The sequence below is a fragment of the Hakea prostrata genome, chromosome 9 (genome assembly GCF_041222555.1).
Source record: "Hakea prostrata isolate BN-2017 chromosome 9, UWA_Hpros_2, whole genome shotgun sequence".
Lineage (NCBI taxonomy): Eukaryota > Viridiplantae > Streptophyta > Magnoliopsida > Proteales > Proteaceae > Hakea > Hakea prostrata.
Window position 1 is genome coordinate 4,453,396 of NC_142608.1, and position 19,768 is coordinate 4,473,163.

At 38.3% G+C, this 19,768-nt stretch overlaps 4 protein-coding genes across 5 annotated transcripts in view; 2 read left to right on the forward strand and 2 right to left on the reverse strand.

The window, feature by feature from the left end:
* Positions 1 to 6,774, forward strand: part of LOC149004156 (uncharacterized) — a 71,556-nt gene extending 64,782 nt beyond the window's left edge. For both annotated transcript variants that reach the window (XM_089167892.1, XM_089167893.1), the window contains 6 exons: positions 2,550 to 2,624; positions 4,364 to 4,430; positions 4,517 to 4,616; positions 4,899 to 5,015; positions 5,111 to 5,167; positions 6,048 to 6,774. In XM_089167892.1, the coding sequence (XP_089024018.1) occupies positions 2,550 to 2,624; positions 4,364 to 4,430; positions 4,517 to 4,616; positions 4,899 to 5,015; positions 5,111 to 5,167; positions 6,048 to 6,191 (560 nt within the window). In that variant the 3' untranslated portion in view covers positions 6,192 to 6,774. The remainder of the gene's footprint in view (positions 1 to 2,549; positions 2,625 to 4,363; positions 4,431 to 4,516; positions 4,617 to 4,898; positions 5,016 to 5,110; positions 5,168 to 6,047) is intronic.
* Positions 6,775 to 6,785: 11 nt separating this feature from the next.
* LOC149004157 (putative pentatricopeptide repeat-containing protein At1g10330) lies at positions 6,786 to 8,746 on the reverse strand. Its single transcript, XM_089167894.1, is given in 3 exon segments — positions 6,786 to 8,120; positions 8,122 to 8,514; positions 8,516 to 8,746. Coding segments are annotated over 3 exon segments (1,431 nt in total). The 5' UTR covers positions 8,708 to 8,746; the 3' UTR covers positions 6,786 to 7,274.
* Positions 8,747 to 9,321: 575 nt separating this feature from the next.
* LOC149004158 (wall-associated receptor kinase galacturonan-binding protein) lies at positions 9,322 to 11,295 on the reverse strand. Its single transcript, XM_089167896.1, has 3 exons — positions 10,175 to 11,295; positions 10,045 to 10,089; positions 9,322 to 9,934 (listed from the first exon to the last, which is right to left on the reverse strand). Exons 1-3 carry the CDS (start codon positions 11,052 to 11,054, stop codon positions 9,810 to 9,812), a joined length of 1,050 nt encoding a protein of 349 aa, XP_089024022.1. The 5' UTR covers positions 11,055 to 11,295; the 3' UTR covers positions 9,322 to 9,809.
* A 2,068-nt stretch (positions 11,296 to 13,363) lies between these two features.
* LOC149004159 (uncharacterized) lies at positions 13,364 to 18,077 on the forward strand. The gene is made up of 5 exons (XM_089167655.1): positions 13,364 to 13,505; positions 14,548 to 14,690; positions 15,619 to 15,748; positions 17,020 to 17,211; positions 17,512 to 18,077. The coding sequence occupies exons 1-5, from the start codon at positions 13,449 to 13,451 to the stop codon at positions 17,719 to 17,721; spliced, it is 732 nt and encodes a 243-aa protein (XP_089023781.1). The 5' UTR covers positions 13,364 to 13,448; the 3' UTR covers positions 17,722 to 18,077.
* The last annotated feature ends 1,691 nt before the right edge of the window (positions 18,078 to 19,768 follow it).

Sequence of the window (19,768 nt, forward strand, 5' to 3'; positions counted from 1 at the left end):
GGGCTATATGGGGTCAAATTGAGTGGGGTTTTCTCCTACAAGTCCATTAAAAAGTCTAGTTTCCAGAAATACCTTCGGATCAAGCATGGGAGTTCATTAGGTATTTCAACTAATTCACCCCTCTTCGATGCGCAGATTCAAAACTAACACTGACAATGCTCTCAAGTGAGGGGCATCATTGTCAATGTCCATGGGCTTAGGCTCCGACACCAAATCATCAACCAAAAGGGTCCACAAGTCTCTTTTCCCCCCACTTCGGGTCTTCGGACCTACAAACATAACAGATTCCGGTCAAGGTTAGGATAAGGCCGAACATTACAGATCTACCCTAAGGGAAAGGTCTGGCATGACTTCCTAAGGCTTTCAAAGATAATAACACTGAAATCAAGGTCCAACTTTAAGGTCTAACATCAAACGAGTCTTTCTTTATCCCAAAACAAATAGGGTGTCCTGGCTAGGTTTGGGCTGGATTTCACATCCATAGACATGTGGCACAAGGCTGAATCTGATCAGGGGTATTTTGGTCATTTTTTACCCACTCTTTTGGAGCCCTAGTGGAGCTAGTTAGATGCAGAATGCTCTTAGGAGTTAGAATCTACTTTTATTTTCTTAATTGTGATAGTAGTCAGAGTCCTGATGTAAAGGAGTCCCAGTTGGAATTCAATTTCAAGTGGGATTCCTTCTTAGAGTTGATATCTTATTTTGCTAGTTGTAGTTGTTTAGGAACTCTTACATAGGATTCCTTTTCCTAGTTTAGAAGTTGAGTCTAATTGTACTAGGGAATTCTATTCCAAATAGGATTCCTTAGTTGAGTCTAAGTTCGGTCCTTCAATGTAAGAGGTCATAAATGGAGTAAACCCCATGAATTAAAAAAAGAGCATTGAGGAAAGACTTGGAGTCATGGGAGAGAGCCCATGTCCTGAGTTTTGGGAGTTTTGTTATTTTCTGCTATTTCAGATATTGCTTCTTCTCTAAACCTGCAGCTGCCATTGAAGCTTCTGAATTGCTGCGAACCTTCAAGGAACTTCACCAACAAGTGCAGGCCTTCCCCAAGCCCTCCCCATCCTCTCCTCTCCTATCCCCTTCCTAACCCCCATGCAACAGTCCCCTCCCCTCTCCCTTCCTTACGGTAAGAGCACCTAATTCCCTACATAAACCCTAAACCCCCTATTATTCCTCCCCTAGGATCGCACCTCTCTCCCCTCTCTTTTCTTTCTTCTAACCTCAAAACAGCCCCATTCTTCTTTGTTGCAGGAATTTCCTGCTCTTCATCTTCTTCACTTAAACCCTAGAATCCCTAATTCCTTCAGAACCCTATATTTCCCTAACCACTCAAGAAAACCAAAACCTTTTTGGATAAGACTCCCATCCCGTCTCTTCCTTTGACTCTGGCCCTAACCGTAACTGTAACCTAGAAACCCTAGATTTGCAAACAACCATGAAGAATAATTCTGCAAATTCAGATCTGTTATAACAGACTTATTGCTTCTGGTTTTCAGACCTAATCCTAATCTGACCAAACCCTCAAACCCTCCCCCACTTGACCCTAGACTTCCCAACTCATATCTCTGAGGTTTGGAAGCCAAACAAGAGCAACTGCAGGTTCTACTTGGTCAATTACAGCTGCTGTCCACATCAGAAAACCAGATCACAGAATACTCCGGTCCTAATTTAGGTTAGAACCCTTAGCCGCAGGGTATGTTGTAGTGTGGCTGCTGTTATTCAAGTGTTGACTGAATCCAGACGTAAAACGCTAAGATTAAACCCAAAGATCTGCTGGTTCTATTAGAGAATATCCTGTAGACTGGCCCTATATTCCTGGGTTACATCACCATCCATAAGGACAGAATAGTGATGCTATGCTTGCTGGATGTCACATAATTCTGTTGGTTGGATGCTTGTATTATCCCTGATTTCCTTGATGTCCATAGAGAAGGATGTGATACATTTTAAAATTTTTAAAAATAGAATGAATTATAAATATTGATATATTTTGGAAAAGGAAAAAAACACACACACATGCACATCTCTTTATAAGACCTGTAGGCTATATTTGAAACTTCAACTAAAGGTTGATTGGATACTTGGGAAATAGAAATATTTTGCCAATGTCAACAGTTTTTGTTCAAAATTTTGGCAATTTTAGTAATTTTTTCCGGTTTTCTACATTTTCTCCCCAAGTAAAGAGAAATATTTTGCTAATCTTGACAAGTTTCACTTTACATTTCAAATATTGCCTATAGAAATACTGCTTTTTCCTTCAATGATAGTATGCTAATGTCTCCCCTAGAATTCCCAGCTCCTTAGGGAACTATAAACCAGGGTGACTAGGAAGTTTTAGTTACGGCTCTGCATTATAAATGTTCAGGTTTTCTTGTTGCCATTTATTATACCATTAAATTTGGGCTTTGTTTGTGCTCAATCATGGTTGGCTTAATATGCAAATTTAGTTATATCACATATTCACATAGCTTCTCATCTGTTTATATATGATCAACTATCCATTTTTTGAGGCATCGACAGCTGAATTAACTTATTTCACTGCTTAGGCCGAACACCAGGTGACCTAGATGGAATACTCTCCTCAGTTAGGAAATTATGCAGTCTCTTGATTCTGATTCCAGGTAATTCAAAAATTCATTCTGTCTAAAGATGAGATTTTATGAATCATGAGATGTTTATTTGTGTTGTGCTAACAAATTTTTTTTCCCCCTTCTTTTGGGGTAATAATGTTGTGCTAACATAGTGGCTGCTTAGCTTCCTTCATGCCAGGCATTTTATCTCTTCTTGTGGCACTGTTTTGAAAAGATGGCAACTTTTTCTTTGGATGAATGAAAAGATAGTAATTTTACTATTCTGTGATAAATGTTGGATCAGAGACTTCTGTTTTTTTGGTTTGCATAGGATTTTAACCACACATGCATCCATAACATGTGAGCGAGGGGGAGGGAGAGAGAGGTGAACAGTATTCTGACTTATGAATTCCATCTAAGTTGGCACATCAATTTCATATCCAACCAAATCTTTACCTCACCTTGTTTCGTTGGTAATTGTTATCATCTGCTGCAGACATTACTAGTTTACAATTGGTAGCTCAGGTTGTAGGCTAAAAGATTCTCTGTTCTCTGTCACCTCACCCTCTTGATGTTGTTGGAAACATTTTCTTGGAAAAGGAGGTTGTATCACTAAAAGCATTATGTTAAAATTTGGAAATGTTGGGACGAATGAAATTCAATGTTGGGACGAATGAAATTCGTTAAATGAATAGTAGAAAATTATTCGAAGAAGAAACCCTTCTAGAAACAAAAAGAAGCACAAAGACCCAACTGGTATAGGAAAAGCAATGACATTTTCACATATCCTTTTGAAGGACTGAGAAGAAGCTATACACTTCAGTATAAAAATAAGGTTAAAACTTGTTGGTGGGTGGTTTCATCGTGATTGTCATGTGGAGGGTGAGTGATGTTATAAATCTGTCCCTTGGATACCTAGGGATTAGTCTGAATTAACCACATGTCAGATTGGTCGCAGATTCAATCATTTATTCATTTGCCTTTCCATTTAACGATAACTTACTTTTAGTACATGCACCAGTTCATAATCATTTATTTTTTGGAAAAGGCTGGGCACACCGCCCATTGTGTCTCTCTCTTCCCCCTTCAAAGTGCCCCCCTCCTGACCTGCACCCTGTTGGTGCCACCTGCTAGCTTACCTCATGCTGGCAGTGTGCATATCCCTCTCCCATTTATTAATGTTTGTTCTGGCACATGGTCAACTTTGAGGGGGAGGAACTTTACATTTGACAAAATTTCATCGCAACACTCACTGCTGTATGGCAGAGATAATACAAGATACCAAAATCGTATCGCCTACATGGTGAGTCGGTGACAACAAATTAAACCTGAAAAACAAATGTCTCAGATGGATGTTCGCTGCTGCAAAGTCTGATTCTTCACTTTCCAGTGATTCTCTTACATTCAGCAATCATATTTGAACCACAAAACACAATAACTGAATATGATGAAGAACCTCCCAGTACAGTTCTATGTCATGGTGTTTTGATGCCATATGAAGTAATGAGTCAGCTTAGAGTTTTCTGTTGATGCAGCATAATTTTAATCCACTAATTTCCTACTATATTTGAAAAGGAGAGGGCTTAGGGGAGTCAGAATCCAAGAGGAACATATGGTGCATGATCAGAATCCAAGATGGATGATTGCAGTTTTTTGAAGATTCTCATTTTTTTTTTTTTTTTCATTTCTTATCATATAAGTAATATATAATTGTCTTAATTTGGTTATGCATACTAGGTCTTTGTTTGTCATCTTGAGTTCTACTCTAATGTTATTTTTCTATTATGAAGCTAATCCTGAATATGGAGCCACTTATATCCCAAGGAATGTATTATCAAAAATTAGTTCCCAATCCTGGTGAGACTAGCATTGCATCTTTTTGTATTGATACTCATTCCTCCTATATTTCAGTATCGAGTTAACCATTTCTCAAAATTTGGTAGGATAACTCCAAGATTGAGGATCAGGACATTCTGTGCAGTCGTTTCTCTATCAACAACACTATCCCAAGATAAGCTCCCATACCATGTTAACAGTAGGGAGGTAATTTTGTTACCTAACCTTGCTGGCATTAATAATTTATTTTAATTAAAGCATGCAAAGTAGGTATTGGCTAGAAGCTAGAATTGTCAACTAACATGCTGTGAGAATAGTTCATCCAATTCATCCGATGGTTCTTTATGACAGATGTATAGTTTCCATTGATTTCTTGGAATTTTGAGCTCTATAACCTCTTAGTATCTTACCACTCAAAATTATTTTCTGCGTCACTGCTTGGTTTTACTTCTTATGGCTCATGATATTTCATTCTGCCACCTTATCCAGATTGTGGGGAATGACAGCTTATTTTTTTCCGAGACATCCTATTATCAAGAACTTCTCTCTTACTCCAGTTCTGTTGTTCAGAACCTGGTTGATGAAGTAAAACAAGAGCCACTCCAGGTAAGTATTAATATGTGGGCCTTCTACAGTTATTCTAATGATTCCTTTCTATCAATATTCTCTATGCTGAGCTGACCCCCAGTGTTTGCACCAAGGCTGCTCGAGGAAGTTTGGCACTCGAAGCTTGCAACTGCATCATGTCATCCTTCAAAGTAGGTTTTTTATTACTAATAGTATTATTTGAATTTATGAAGTAGGCCTTGCATTCCACTTTGTCAAAGTAGGAAACCCACAGGCCCTGTATGCTTTCTGGAAGGCCAATATGACACATGCCTGCTGAATGCAACCCAATACTCCATTAATCATACTGTCCAGTTAAACTCCACCTCTTAGGGTGGTTGAAGAATATCCTGCTCCATCGAAAATGAGCAATTATTGATAAGGATTAAGTTTCCTTTTTTCCTTGTCTCTTCATAGTTGGTGATGTAATGGTATGATTGGACTCTCAGTGCATTTCATCATTAACTCCCACCCCCTGTTGCATGAGGTTGAATATTCCCTTCCCCAATCTAACCAGAGTCACATCATGTGGTTGAAATGATAATCTGTTTACCATGTGAGTAGATACTTGTCATATTGATAATATGACAAGTGAGTTCTACTTGTCTTTTCTAAGTATCTATTATGTACATAGTAAATGCATGGTTCAAGAACTTGCGGAGGTGCCGGAAATATGTTGGTTTTATGCAAAACTGAGAGGAGTTTGGAAACAAGTTAAGAAAACACCGTTTGACTTGTAATCTTGGTATTATCTCATTGTTTTATTGTAATTGTATGTTCCCCACCAAAATGTCACTTCCGATTTGAATCAGAAAAAGGTGTACCAACACGCCGGGAATCTCAGTCGAACTCGGTTTGTCTGACCAAGTTTTTGGCTCTTAAACCGAATTCTCAAACCTTAAGTAAATGTTGGGTCCCAACTGCCTTGCATTAACCATATACCCCTAGATTATACTTTGTTCTTTGCTAGGAACTCCACCATATAATTTATATTCTCATTTTTTTCCCCTGTTGGATAATTCTTTTTGTCAGGCAAATGAAGAAACAGTACGAATATGCTCCGAGTTGATAGAGATTGCAGAATTATGTCTGAATGCCAATAACAAATATTTGCGTTCCACAATCAAGTACCTTGACAAACATACTTCAGCAAGGGCGCAGGCAGTTTGTTCATAGGTTTTCTTGAGAGAGACTGTAAAGGTGTAAAGATATGTTGAAAATGTGATATCAATTTGAACTCTTTTTCCTGTAATTTTCTCTTTTTCTTTCCTCTTTTGGATGAATTACTTTTTCCTGTAATTTGGTAAGCTATGTGAGTCTTTCTTTGAACAAGTAATCAATCTAATCTCAACAATTAACCTTGGGAACCTCTTCAGGATAATGTTCTCTTAACTGTTTAACTATCGACCTAAGAGATGCTCACTAGGAAACGAGCAAGAATAAACACCTTTACATAAGAAAATATTTGTCCCATGAGTTGGGAACATACTTCACTATGTTGTTGCATCTTACATAGAGGATAAATGAGAAGGTTAATTCCAGAAATAAAGGTGTTAAAGAAAACGAGATTGCCTGTATATGGTTTGTGGGACTGGCTTTCATGATTGAACGGATACTCTGACAGCTTAGTTTGAAGACTTCAGGTACAAAAATGTTGGGGCTCTGCACTGTTAAGTCGTAATGGAGTTCATACAACCAAACAAGCTCTTGATAAGCTTGCCTGTTGACCAACCTGTGCTACTTCTTGGGGCCTTTCCTGTGGGAAGTAGTTTTGGAAATTACCCCTTGCTGAAAATATGAGTTGTTTCATTGAAAGTGCATACATGATGTCATGAATGTGACTCAATATTATGCCACATTATTGGCTCCCTGTTCTATTTGTAGATGATGGATCTTGGTGCAACAAAAGGTTACTTCATAGCTGCAGGTTTGAAGTCTTAGACTCTTGTACATTTATGGCTCTTTACCAGAACTTTTGGTGGAAGACGTAGGCTAGCAATCTGTTTTTCCACCTTATATTAGTAGGATATCAATTGACATGGCACACTAAGAGTGGTTCAAATATAGAATTCTTCATTGGAATGGATGTTGTGTAAGTTTGAACTTCAAAGGCCTGAATGAGCATATCTTGAGATCCACAGAAGAGAACAAATCTGGTAAAAGTTAAATTGACAAAGGCAGAAATTTTTGCCATCAGCAGAATCAGGGGTTATCTTATCAAAGATCATGAAACCCAAATAGAATCCTAGGTATGGCCAACTATAAGCTGGAATCAAGCCAACTATATGCTGGAATCTTCCTAATTCCAGCCTCAATCATGGCTTTTCTCAGAGCAGAAGCACGGCCCCAACTTCCTGCACCAGCATAAATATTGGACAAGACCACATATCTCCCACAGTGTTGTGGCTGCAATTCAAGTAACCTGCACCCTACTTCATTCGCTAAACCAACATCCCCATGAACCTTGCAGGCACCCAGAAGAGCCCCCAGAACGGTAGCATCAGGGTCAAAAGGCATAACCCTAATGAAATCAGCCGCGGCTTGTAGACGCCCTGCCCTACCCAATAGATCAACCACGCAACCATAATGCTCCATCCTTGGATGAACCCGGTATTCACGTTGCATCGACTGAAACAACTCCAATCCCAAATCCACGAGTTGGGCACGGGCACAAGCAGTCAACACTGTCACGAATGTTACTTCATTCGGTTGCAGACCCTCCTGCGTCATTTTATCAAACATGTTCAGAGCCTCTTTCTCACTACCATTAGAAGCCAATGAAGAGATCATGGCGTTCCATGTGCATACTCCCTTCATTGACATTCCATTGAAGACTTTTAGAGCACTCTCCAAACACCCTGTTTTACCATACATGGATATCAGTGCCGTTCCAAGAAATACTGTCACTTCAATCCCATTCCTGATAATGTAACCATGGATCTGCTTCCCTTGACTGAGTGCTCCTCCTTGAGCAGAACTGGCACATGAAGAGAGGAGAGTAACCAAAGTAGACTCATTGGGTCTCACACGGTCTTCCATTACATCCTCATGCACCATCATCTTCTCGAAAAACCGTATTGACTCTAGGTAGTTCCCATTCTTACCCAAACCCATTGATGATACTGGTCCATGAAACTATATCTCTCTGAGGCATGCGATCGAACATCTCAAGAGCAGAACCCATATCCCCGTTCTTGCCAAAGGCGTCAAGCATAGAATTGAAGGCAACTATACAAGGTCTTGTAATTTCTTCAAACACATGGCGGGCATTGGAAAGATCACCAAGTTGGGCGTATAAGGTAACCAAGGAGGTCTGTATAAATGGGTCAAGTGACAAGCCACGCCTGATCACTTGGTTGTGAATGGCCCTGCCAGTAACGCAAGCCAGGGAAGGCAACGAAGAGACAGCCTTGATGAGGGAAGGGAAGGTGTGATCGTTTGGAGGGGCTTGATGTGCAAGCATATGGGTGTAAAGGATAAAGGCCTTGCGAGGATCTCCGAAGGTTCAGATGGGCTCTGATCAACGTGTTGTAGAGTAGAGTGTTCATCCATTTTAAGTCCGAATTCTGCCAAGAAGGATTAAAGTGGAGATGACCGTGGGTGATTACGAGGGCATAGATCTGATTAACATGATTTTTACATTCAATGAAGCGTTGCAGAAGTAGGAGCAAACGCCCAGGTGCGTATGACATGCCACTTAGCTAATTCGTCATGTGGGTGACTCTATGTGATTCCATCCACCCCCCCCTGGGTTGACTCGGGATCTAAAATTCAGGTCCAAGGTTTTAAATTGATCAGCACACGCCCAAGTGTATGTGAGCGAAACTGAAAGCCAAGGACATCAAATTTTTTTTTTTTTTTTAACCCTAGCACATCAATTTAAACCAATGTAAATATGCAAACAAATAAAAGTGAACACAGAGGCCTTCATTAAATTGCAAGGGGAAAAAGAAAAAAAAACATTGGTTTTCAAGGTAATGAAGTACAAGAATCAAGGTATTGGAGAGAGAGAAGCTCTGGTTTTCGACTCGAAATTTTGCCTCAATGAGGCAAAATTTCGACTCTCGAATGGTATATATGGCTGATAAATCAGCGAGAAATTGACTAGATGACGATATATCAACCAACGGTCCGAGTTTCAGCAATATATGGCATACATTTTGTATTATCAGTTTCGCTGGAGGGTTTTCATGTCGCTACTTACCGAAACACCGACAGCCACATTTCTCATTATGTGTAACACTCATGAGTGAAACAAATCTACCATCCTTGAAATGGAACTAGGCCATTGTGTCAGAAACGATACTCTTAGAACTTGGAACTTTCCGAGGGAAGGGAGTCAGGAATATTGATTTGCCCAACATAAGAGAAAATACAAAGATACAAAATTTGTCATCAACTCAAAAACATCTTTTAAGATCAACCTAGATGATATGTTTTATCACTCAGGTTATAAACCCAAGGCTGAAATGTGAGAGGTTTGTTAATGAAGTTGATCCCATATACAAAATCTGGACTAGGTTCACTATAACCAACCAATCTACCTCCTCTTCTTCTTTGTTCAACAGAAAAATGGACGGTTTTGCACAAGGAAGAAACTGGGAAATAGTTGAACGTGAGACAAAGTTCCCTCTTCCATCAATGTTTAGTAACAATAGAATTTAACATTCTATTCTGATTTCTTTTTCTGATTTAACATTCAATACTACTGCTGATCTCAAAAAAATCTGGTCTCCAAACATTGAACAGAAGGGATTGCATTATGAAGCAATTACAAAGCTGTGTAGTTTAACTTCAGAAGAGCCTATTTTCATTAGTCTGAACACCACATGTTACTGGCGCTTTAGCTCTTACTTTCTTGAAGAGCCATATAGCAGCTCCAATCCCTACCCCAACAATGGAAGCTGCTGTCGTAGTGCCTGCAATAATTTCAACCATTAGAACATTGAAAAGCAGAGCTTCCAGCTTTTTAAAATACAGAAAATCCACTCTAGATCCTGAACCCAGAAAATTCCCAGCCAAATCTCACCTGCAATTACCCTTATGTTGGAGTTCTGCCCTGAGACACCATGATCTGCTTAACAGCAAAAAACCAGTATACTTAGATCCTGAAGACTGGACATCCATCAAGGCCATTATAGATATGTGAATTTCCATACCTGTACAGTAAGTTGTGCTATTTCCTCCTTGACAGAGACACAAGAAACTCTGCGATTGAATATCAAACCCACAAGTTCCTCCACCTTTGGAATGATCTTGACATTGAAGACAACGGGTTGTCACAGGAATGTCAAAATTGACACGAATTCCATATGCAGGGATCTGATCATAAGGAGGAACTGCTCCTACAGTTTTCCAATACACGCTGGTATAAGATGCACAATACTTCAACATAAGCCTCAGAGATTCTGTCGCCTTTGGATAGTAAGAACAGCAAGAACCCTTTCCATTCAATGCCGAAGGACAATCAGGTAAGTTCCGGCAGAGATAGCTTGAACTATCACAAGAAGAGTCACACCTTTCTGGGAATCTCTCGCAGAAGCTTGTTTTGGGCTCCATGATTACATCATTTTCGCTGCAATTGAAGAAGAGATAGTTATTCTGGGGGGAGAGGGTGAAGGGAGTGCTTGAATCCAAGCTAAATGCTCTTGTTGGACGGAAATTATCTCCATCTTGGCAATTCCACATGAAAGGATCAAAAACTACAATATGGGGATCAGAATAGATTATTTTTCGAACTGGGTATCTCCCTGATGGTGTTCTTAGTTCAAGTTTTCCTGTAACAGAACAGACAAGGAGGTGTCGATAGTATGGGCTTCCACAGCCATCGTCTATGCCGAAAGGATAATGGATGGGAATATCACCACAAGAAGTTCTGCAGAGGCTTGATTGTGCAACAATGGAGTTCAAGAAGGGAAGCAATAGTAGAGAAAGTGTGATAAACCAAGAAGAAAAACAAGATCTAGTTTCTGATATGCGTCTAGTGGTGAACAAAAAAACCATCGCCATTAGAGACTTCAGTGTAAGAGAACTTTTCATGGTTTCTCAAGCAATATGGGTCTAGTGATGAAGAGACAAACCATTGCCATTAGAGGTTTCAGAGTAAGAAATTGTCATGGTTTCTCAAGCAAGGTTTGTGATAGTTTGTGATAGTTTGGGAAAGAAGGAAGCAGAATCATTAAAGTGAAATCTTCAAGAGTGGTGTAAGAGAATCTCTATGAAGTTTTCTTTTTCTTTTTCTCTTTTCTCTTTTTCTTTTCCTTTTTACCTTTTGATTATTGTAGGGTATTCTCAGCTGCAGCTTCTTTCACCAGAAGTTCTGATTTCAGTTTTTAATAGATTCACTGATCACCTTCATGTATGAAAGAATTTGTGGAACATGAAGTAAGAATTATATAAACATTAGAAGATCCAAGTGCTTCTTGATGGAATCTATGTGGTTTAGCTATATCTTTATCTTCCTTTCTTTGAGGCTTAATACATGGGGGAGAGAAGATTGCTTGGTTATGTGGGGGCTCTACATTAAGGGGAGTTTTTTCATTGCTCATGTAAGGTAGGATCTACTTTATTATGGTAAAGGGGGAAGTCTCATTTTATGACTCAGAGAATTTATCATTTTAATCTGCAGATGTTAAATCATGACTTCACCTTTAGCCACAGATGAGCATGGAATCTCCTTTTGTCTCCTTGAAAGGTTCTGTTTGGTGGGTTTTCTTGGGCTCTAATTTACTTTAAGATACTCAAATGGAAAATGAGAATTCTTGGAAAAACAAGCTTATCAATCTCATCTAACAAACAACAAATCCTCTCATTTTGAAATTGAGTCCATCATCTTTGGTACCAAACATCTAGTACACTATTTTGAGGCTTGTGGTTGTCTCTAGGCAGATGAACCATGTTGCTGATCACTTGGTCTAGGTGGTCCAATCAGTTACCTCTCCTTATCTTGTGGAGGGGTGTTCCTCTCTGGCACCGACTGTGTCGCTTGAGTGAGAATAAATATGCATTTTAAAAATCACAACAAAAACAACTGAAATTTATTTTCACGGACAAGTTAAAAACAAGCTTCAACCTATTTTTTATTTTTATAATTATTCAATCATGGTCAGACCTCTCTTCTTGGCCAACTTTTGTGCCTTCCTAGATCAAGGGCCCTCTGTGAAGGAATCCTTGGGCTTTTACATCGTCAAGGAGGCTTTTCGTGCATCAAAGCAAATGAAAATCAATACGTCTGATACATAGAACACATCCCCAACAACACCCAGTTGGGATTCATTCCAAGTGGCTGAACCAAAGCGTAATCGTATACGTCAATTCCGAAACTAGCACTAATATATCATTCACGTCGGTCGAGCTTGGGTCTCTGAGTCATGGATAACAGGCAAGCAAGTTCCACAACTTTACATCTTAGATAAGAAGTGAACAATGAAAACTATATAAAAGGTTGCCTAAATTGCTTCGTTACCAAATTGACATGTTTGGTAATCCACCAAGTATGTCTACTTCAAGAAACATGAAACAATTTGAAGTATTCTGGAAGTTGAAACATTTTTTTAAGCATTTCATAAAACTTGCTTCTTAGTGTTTCTTTTTTAACCCCTCTCGATATCTAGTATTAGCGCTCTCGATCCTATTGCTAGTTTTCCTATTCATCCTCCAGCTAATGTACCTTTTCCTACTTAGAGTTAGTTTACCTCTAATTTGTAAACTAAGTTTCGCACGGGAGGCTTTGAATTAAGCACATTTTTGAGTAATATTCTTTTAATTTTACAACACTATACTTAGGATTTCAAGTCTAATTTGACTTTTGAGACAAATATCAACACTATTATTCGAGTTCAATTATCATCCTCCTCCAACTCCAACTCTTATCATCTTCTTGCCACCTATGATCTATGAAAGAGCTCTATGAAAGTATTGAAATTGAGAGGATTTTAACAAAATTGTTATGTTTAGAGTGTCAAATTCCATAAATACCCTAGAAATATATTTACTGTTGCATCGAAAGTATTTCTCAAAATCAAAGTTTTCATAAATTTCAATTATGGTGGAAAAATTATATAAAACCAAACGATTTATCAAAAGATTTTCAGCCCTTTTTTTTTTTTTTTTCCGCCGATTATCAAACATGGCCAAAAAACCAGGGCATCATTGACCCATTATTCATTTACAAAAAGACGGATTAGAGACAAAATTTCTCGTCTCTGTACAATTGACGATCATTTCGTTGTCCACGTGGTAAATCTAGAGTTTTGTGGCGATTCCCTTCTTATAAGGACCGCGATGTACAAATATAAGGTAAGGTAAGTCATTTAAAATGATGGCATCAGCATCAGCAGTCACTAGGTTGCTACTAGAACCCTCACTTCCAGAATCCTCGCTCTCGCACGGACAATCTCTCCTTCTTCTGCTTCTCCGCTTCAATTGCGCTCGATGGCTGACTCTGCTGCTTCTCCATTTAAGAAGATCCAGATTAAGAGGGATGACAGTGTAAGTAATACAGCTTATCGGCGCTTACATTGTTGTATACTTGTGTCTAGTTTGATATCGTTTTTGCTGGATTATTTTTCTCTCCAACGTTTAAATCGTCAGCTGTTTTGAACTAGTGTTTTCCTATCTGTATCTTCATTGTTGGTGTGTTTTAGTTGGGTACGAGTGCTTCGACTTTAATCAATTGAGGCAATTTTTTGTTTTGTGGATTGAACTCTCGTGATTTTGGTGATGCAGCCCCTATAATGTTGGATTAATTTAGTATTTTTTTATACCGAAGAATCACTGAAATTCCCATCGCTGTCTCGCTAATCCTAATCCTACCCCTCCCAATGAAAGAGGAATTTTTTTTTATTGGGTTTGTATTACTGCATTCATTTGATTTTTTTTCACTTTCGAACACACTAGAAAAAGGGTTGGGTTTATAAACTTCATGGAATTAATTTTAGTTCGTTTTGTATGTGGGTTTTTCTTTTTTTTTTTTTTTTCTTTCTTTCTTTCTTCTTTTTTTTTTTTTGGTGGTGGTGGTAGGTGGGGGGGGGGGGGGGGGTGCGTGTGTGATATTTGAGTTTGCAGGCTTGTAGACTAATAGTTGGGGACTGAAATGAGAGGTTCTGAAATACAGGATAACATAAACGGTGCTGAATCTTTTATATGATAAATAGATGAACGTTAAAGGGTTCTTATTGCTAGAGTTTTATCACAACTAAGAGGCTAAAATATAACCCTTTTTCCCAACTTCATGATCTTAGATGGAAGTCGGAAAATGTTGCCTTTATGCATTACACTGGTCTTGTGATGAAACCATGTTTCCCTTTGTTTTTTACAGTTTTGCCTATTGGTGAGAAATTTAATTTTATGTGGAACATGGGATCCCATTCAAAACATGCAGTAGACTCAGCTAGTTGTACGGGGGCTGGATTTAGTCTTCTTTGCTTGTTAGCATCCAAAATGTGTATTCAAGTCATTAAAGGATGCTTATCAATTTTGCCATACCAGTGAATTGCATTCTGACTTTTCTTTTCTCTGTAAAATTTCCCAGACATTTGATGCATACGTGGTGGGGAAAGAAGATGCTCCTGGTATAGTAGTGTTGCAAGAGTGGTGGGGAGTCGACTTTGAGATTAAGAACCATGCATTGAAAATTTCCCAATTGTCTCCTGGTTATAAAGCACTCATCCCAGAGTAAGATCTATTTGATTCTGCAGATATTTTACCTTCTGTATTGGTAAAATTTAGGATATCTGATTGCCGTCAAGAATGAAATCATTATTCCTGAATACTCTCTGATACAAGTAATGCATAAACTGCTGTTTCAATATGGACTCATCTTGGCTCTGTGTGTAAGGAATGTTGTCATAATGAATTCATTTGTATTATTATTTTTGCCGTGATGCGAGGCTTGAGTGTTACCCTGATTGATGACAAACTTCAAGACAGTCACTTGAAATGGTATGTTATGGAGACATAAAGATTCTCCAATAATGAGGAGTGATTTGACCCTGACTGAAGGAGATTAAAGAGCTAGGGCTAGGCCTAAAATGACAATAAGAGAAGTTGTAAAGGAGATGAGTAAGTTGGGTCCTGTTCAAAGTATGACCTTGGGTAGAGCCTAGTGGAGGGCAAGGACCCATATACCAGACATCATTTAGTTGAGATTATCCTGACTTGCTAGCCTGTCCTTTTCTCCTCTTACTTTCATTTTCATTTTATTTATCTGTTCATTGCCTTTTTTGTACCTTGTTTTGTTTTGGTCCATGTAGCCTAATCCATTAAGGTGGGAGAGTGCACTCTTTTGTTGTCTGTTGATACTACCTGGTAAGACTTGAGGCCTTAGGGGTCCATTTTGGTGGGGCTCCTGTGCCCTAAGTAGGTATGGGACTCACCAAGAAATGGTTCCATTCCAGATGGAAGCTGAACAGAACAGGAAGTTGATGATACAAACCTTAGAACATGGGATTATCTTTACTGATAAAATAATTCTTCTTGTTTTAATTTTTCCAAAGGATGAAGTTTCTATAATTGTGCTTTATTTATCTGTAAAAGAAAATTTTCTAGACTTCTATAGTTCTCCTGTTTTGTGCTAATTTGGATTTTTTCTTTCTTCTCTCAGTTTGTACCGTGGAAAGGTTGGCTTAGATGTGGCAGAAGCACAACACTTAATGGATGGTCTTGATTGGCAAGGTGCTGTTAAAGATATTCAGGCTTCTGTTGGCTGGCTTAAAGCAAATGGTTCAAAAAAGGTGCGCCATCATAATCCTTTGTTGCCTGTTACAAACAATAAAATCTAGTCTAAGGGAAAAAAGCATTTTCTGATGGATTGAATGGATGATCAGGGTACTTTGTAGACTAACGGACTATGAACAGCCAACCCCCCCCCCCCCCCCCAAAAAAAAAAAAAAAAGGAAAAAGAATGAAGAAGAAGTATGGAAGAAAAGAAAAAGAAGTAATTAGATTCTTGGTCTGGCAGCATAACCCACAGTTGTTATATGGTAAAACTGATAGTCTGTATTGAAAAGGAAGAAAATTTATAGCTTACTCACAGTATTTAGATTTTGTGGTGGCATATGTCTTTCTTTGGTTTGGACAGCAATACAGACACTTGTGGGCTTTGTATAAGCTTGTAAATTGGCTTTCATAAGCAAAATTGACTTCTAATTTATATTTTTTTCATTAGCTTGTATAATTTTTGGAGCAAACGCTATGTTGAACCCTCCATTTTCCTGTAACTGAAAATAATAATGGTATTATTGTTACTTGCTGCAATGATAGAATCATTTGGCAAGTCTAGCCAGTTTCGTTGTGAAGCTCCGCATCATTTCTGCTTCCTCCTATGACTACTTGTCCTTGTTCCTCTTTCCATGAAACCTCCTAGAAAGTGAAGTTGAGGTATCTAATATATTTCTACCTTTCCCTTGCATCAAAGTTTTAGATTCAAAGAATATGTTACATGAGTGCATATACTCACATTAATATTGAAATATGTGGTTCATGGGAGGCTTTTAGACTGATTACTTTTATCTCATTAATAAAACTCAAATAATTGTCATAATATTGAAAGCTTTAAGAGCATTTATGTACCATCTGTAGTAGGCTCAAATGGTGTGCACTAGCATCAGTCATGGAGAGAGCGGTATACATGGATTTCATGAGATTTGACATGCAGTTTCTCTGCACAAGCCTGACATGGTATATACGTGTGTGCTCATTGGCCTCAGCTGCTCTGTATAAGAAAAGTAGCCCACCTAGGTTTTCATTGATCATTGGGTCTGATGCTTTTTTTAACTTAATCTTCACTAGGTCCCTTAAAAGAAACTTCAAGTCCATACTTGATTAGGTTTCTGTGCTTCCCTTATGCTGCCTGATGTTAGAAGCTTTATGTGAAATTTTTGCTGTAAAATTCTCATGTTCAGCTGAACCGGCGGAGCTTTTCCTAATTATATATGTGTATTTGAAGCTAGATCTTGCATTGAGGCTAGACCTTGCATTTAACCATCACAATCCTTTGCAACAGGTCGGTGTAACAGGATTTTGCATGGGTGGTGCTCTTTCAATTGCTAGTGCTGTTCTGGTTCCTGAAGTTGATGCTGTCGTTGCTTTCTATGGAGTTCCTTCACCACAATTGGCAGACCCCACCCAAGCAAAGGCACCAGTGCAGGCGCATTTCGGGGAGCTTGATAACTTTGTTGGCTTTTCAGATGTTACAGTATGATATCTCCTCATCCATTCCATGCTCATTTTTGAGTCTAGACTTACTGGAAATTTTTTTTATCTTACCTTTGTTTTAAACCAAAACTTGTTGGGGGTTTTTGTTTTTTTTTGTTTTTTGGGTGTTTTTTGGTTTTTCCCCCCCCCGGGTTCTCCGCCTGTTCTCCTGTTCTTGTGCTTCAAATGTTTGCTTAGTGAAACCCTTCTCTGCTCAACTGACTTCTATTTCCCTGCTGCGATGGAGTAGATTATGTTTTTCGTGCATGTAAACTGGGCCCAATGCTTGTGTTGTTTTCAGGCTGCAAAAGCTTTGGAAGAAAAACTCAAGGCATCTGGAGTTCCATACGAGGTGCACATTTATCCAGGCAATGCACATGCTTTTATGAACAGGTCCCCTGATGCTGTTCAGAGGAGGAAGGGAATGGGGTTGACTGATGAAGACGAAGCTGCGGCGGAGCTAGCATGGTCTCGCTTCCAGAACTGGATGAGCCGCTTCCTGTCTCCATGATTGAAGAACTTTGTGGGTTACTACTTATCTGCACTTACTTAATTAGAAGCTTACCTTAATGAATTGTATTAGTTTCTGGTTATTCTAGTTGAGGGGAATAAGTTGTCTTTTTCAGGTTTACCCTATAAACCTATTATGGGAATGGCATTTTCTTTTGAAAATTCCATGGAGTGAAATAGAAAGCTAGTAATCAGTTAAGTTCGTTATTTCCATATTAGCTTCTGATGAGCAAGTGTTTTTGGTAGAGCTTATGATGAGTAATGGGGATCACTAAAATTACACGATGTGCAATATTTATTTACCATCGAATGTCAGCTTAGTTGGTAATGATCAATGTCTTCTAGGGGGAGGTTAGGGTTTAATCATTTCCTTTTTTAATAATAAAAAGAAAGAAATGCATTTAGTGGGGAAGTTGTTACAGTTACAGTTTAGATTCAGGAGATCTATATTGCTCTCTTCAAAATGAGATGGAATTAGTTCTAACAACTACTTTTCTAGAGGGTGGAATCGAATGTCACATATTGAGATGTTCTTTGTGATTTCAAGAAGTTCGGTCATTGAGGGGATCAAATTCAAATGCCATATGTTATTGTTGTTGTTTTTTAAGATGGCTTGGAATTCTTCTTTTTAACACCATCTCTTTGACATTTACACCCTTCTTTGCCTTGCTCAATCCTCTTAAGATGCTTCGCGCTATCACTTCCTTCATTGGTTCGGCCTATATTTTCCTGTGCTTACAAAAAGTACTTTTCTATTCCAAAAAAGTCTCACACTCCACTTTATCTTGTTTAGTAGCATATAGCCATGCACGGTGCACCCATAAAGTTGGTGAGCAAAAAGATTCTACATAATCACATATGCGTAGATTTGTGCTATGTATGTGATTGGATTCAGAGTCTTTCGTGCTATGTGTAGTAAATTTATGGTATAGATGTAGATCAATTATCCACTTGTTTACAGTATTCAGCACTCTAGTAGGGTTAGGTTCTTTATTGTTATAGACCTCAGAGTTTCTTTCAATTTATAGGAAATAGCAAGTTATTATGAAAATTGAAAAGAATATTTCTTGGATTATGTATCCAAGTTTGAATGTAAAAGAAAGCAATTACAAAGTTGGATGAGAGAGTTATAGAAAATGAACTCCGTCTGAAGTCCTAACGGTCCCGCCGCCCAGATCCTCTTTGTCCATTCTCAAGAAAGGAAGAGATGTCATTTAGATTTATTAGAAGCACCACAAAGTTCGCATACTGAATCGATTGCCGTCCATTTTGAAAGAACTGTCTTAACAATGAGCCCTACATTCAAAAAAGAAAACTTTAAACTTAAGATGAAATAGTAATTTCCAAAAGAATTTCTACCATCACAAGTTTTTGCGTGTTGTTGTTCTTTAATTTCGCCAAGATTTTTCCTGCTTTTTTAACAGAGAATTCACCATTAGTCGATATTAAAGATGACCATGCATCTGGGGCTGGAGATAATTGGACAGTTCTTATGATGAAATTGAGAAAACTAGACTGAAGAGTAAGATTAGAAGTGTTAGAATTGAGAAGATACTCCATGTTTTGTGATCTAGGGCCAAACTTACACCCCTTATTTGATCGGTTTAAGTTTAATAAATGTACATTTTTCTTTTTTCTTTTTTTTTTCTTTTTTTTTGAAAAATTTTACTGATGTCGCATTTTCTGTGTCAAGATGAATTGAATGTTTTAATGGATTAAATAAATAAATAAACAAAAAAAAATTTTAAACAAAAAACAAAAACTCGATGCTAGAATAGAGTGCATGGCACGCTTTATTATAGAGTTTCTTGAAAAAAGGAATACACCAATTTTATTTTTTTTAAGAAATATACACCGATGTTGCCGTCTTCCTTACCAAGGCTAAGGGTGTCAATTGCATATCAAAACTGTTTAACCGTACCGAACGGTGCCGTCTAAAACCGCATCGTACCATACCATTCAAAATTTGGTACAGTACATACCGAAACCGAATTTTTTCGGTACGGTTCCGGTTTTAGGTACTTATACCGCGATACCTACCGAAACCG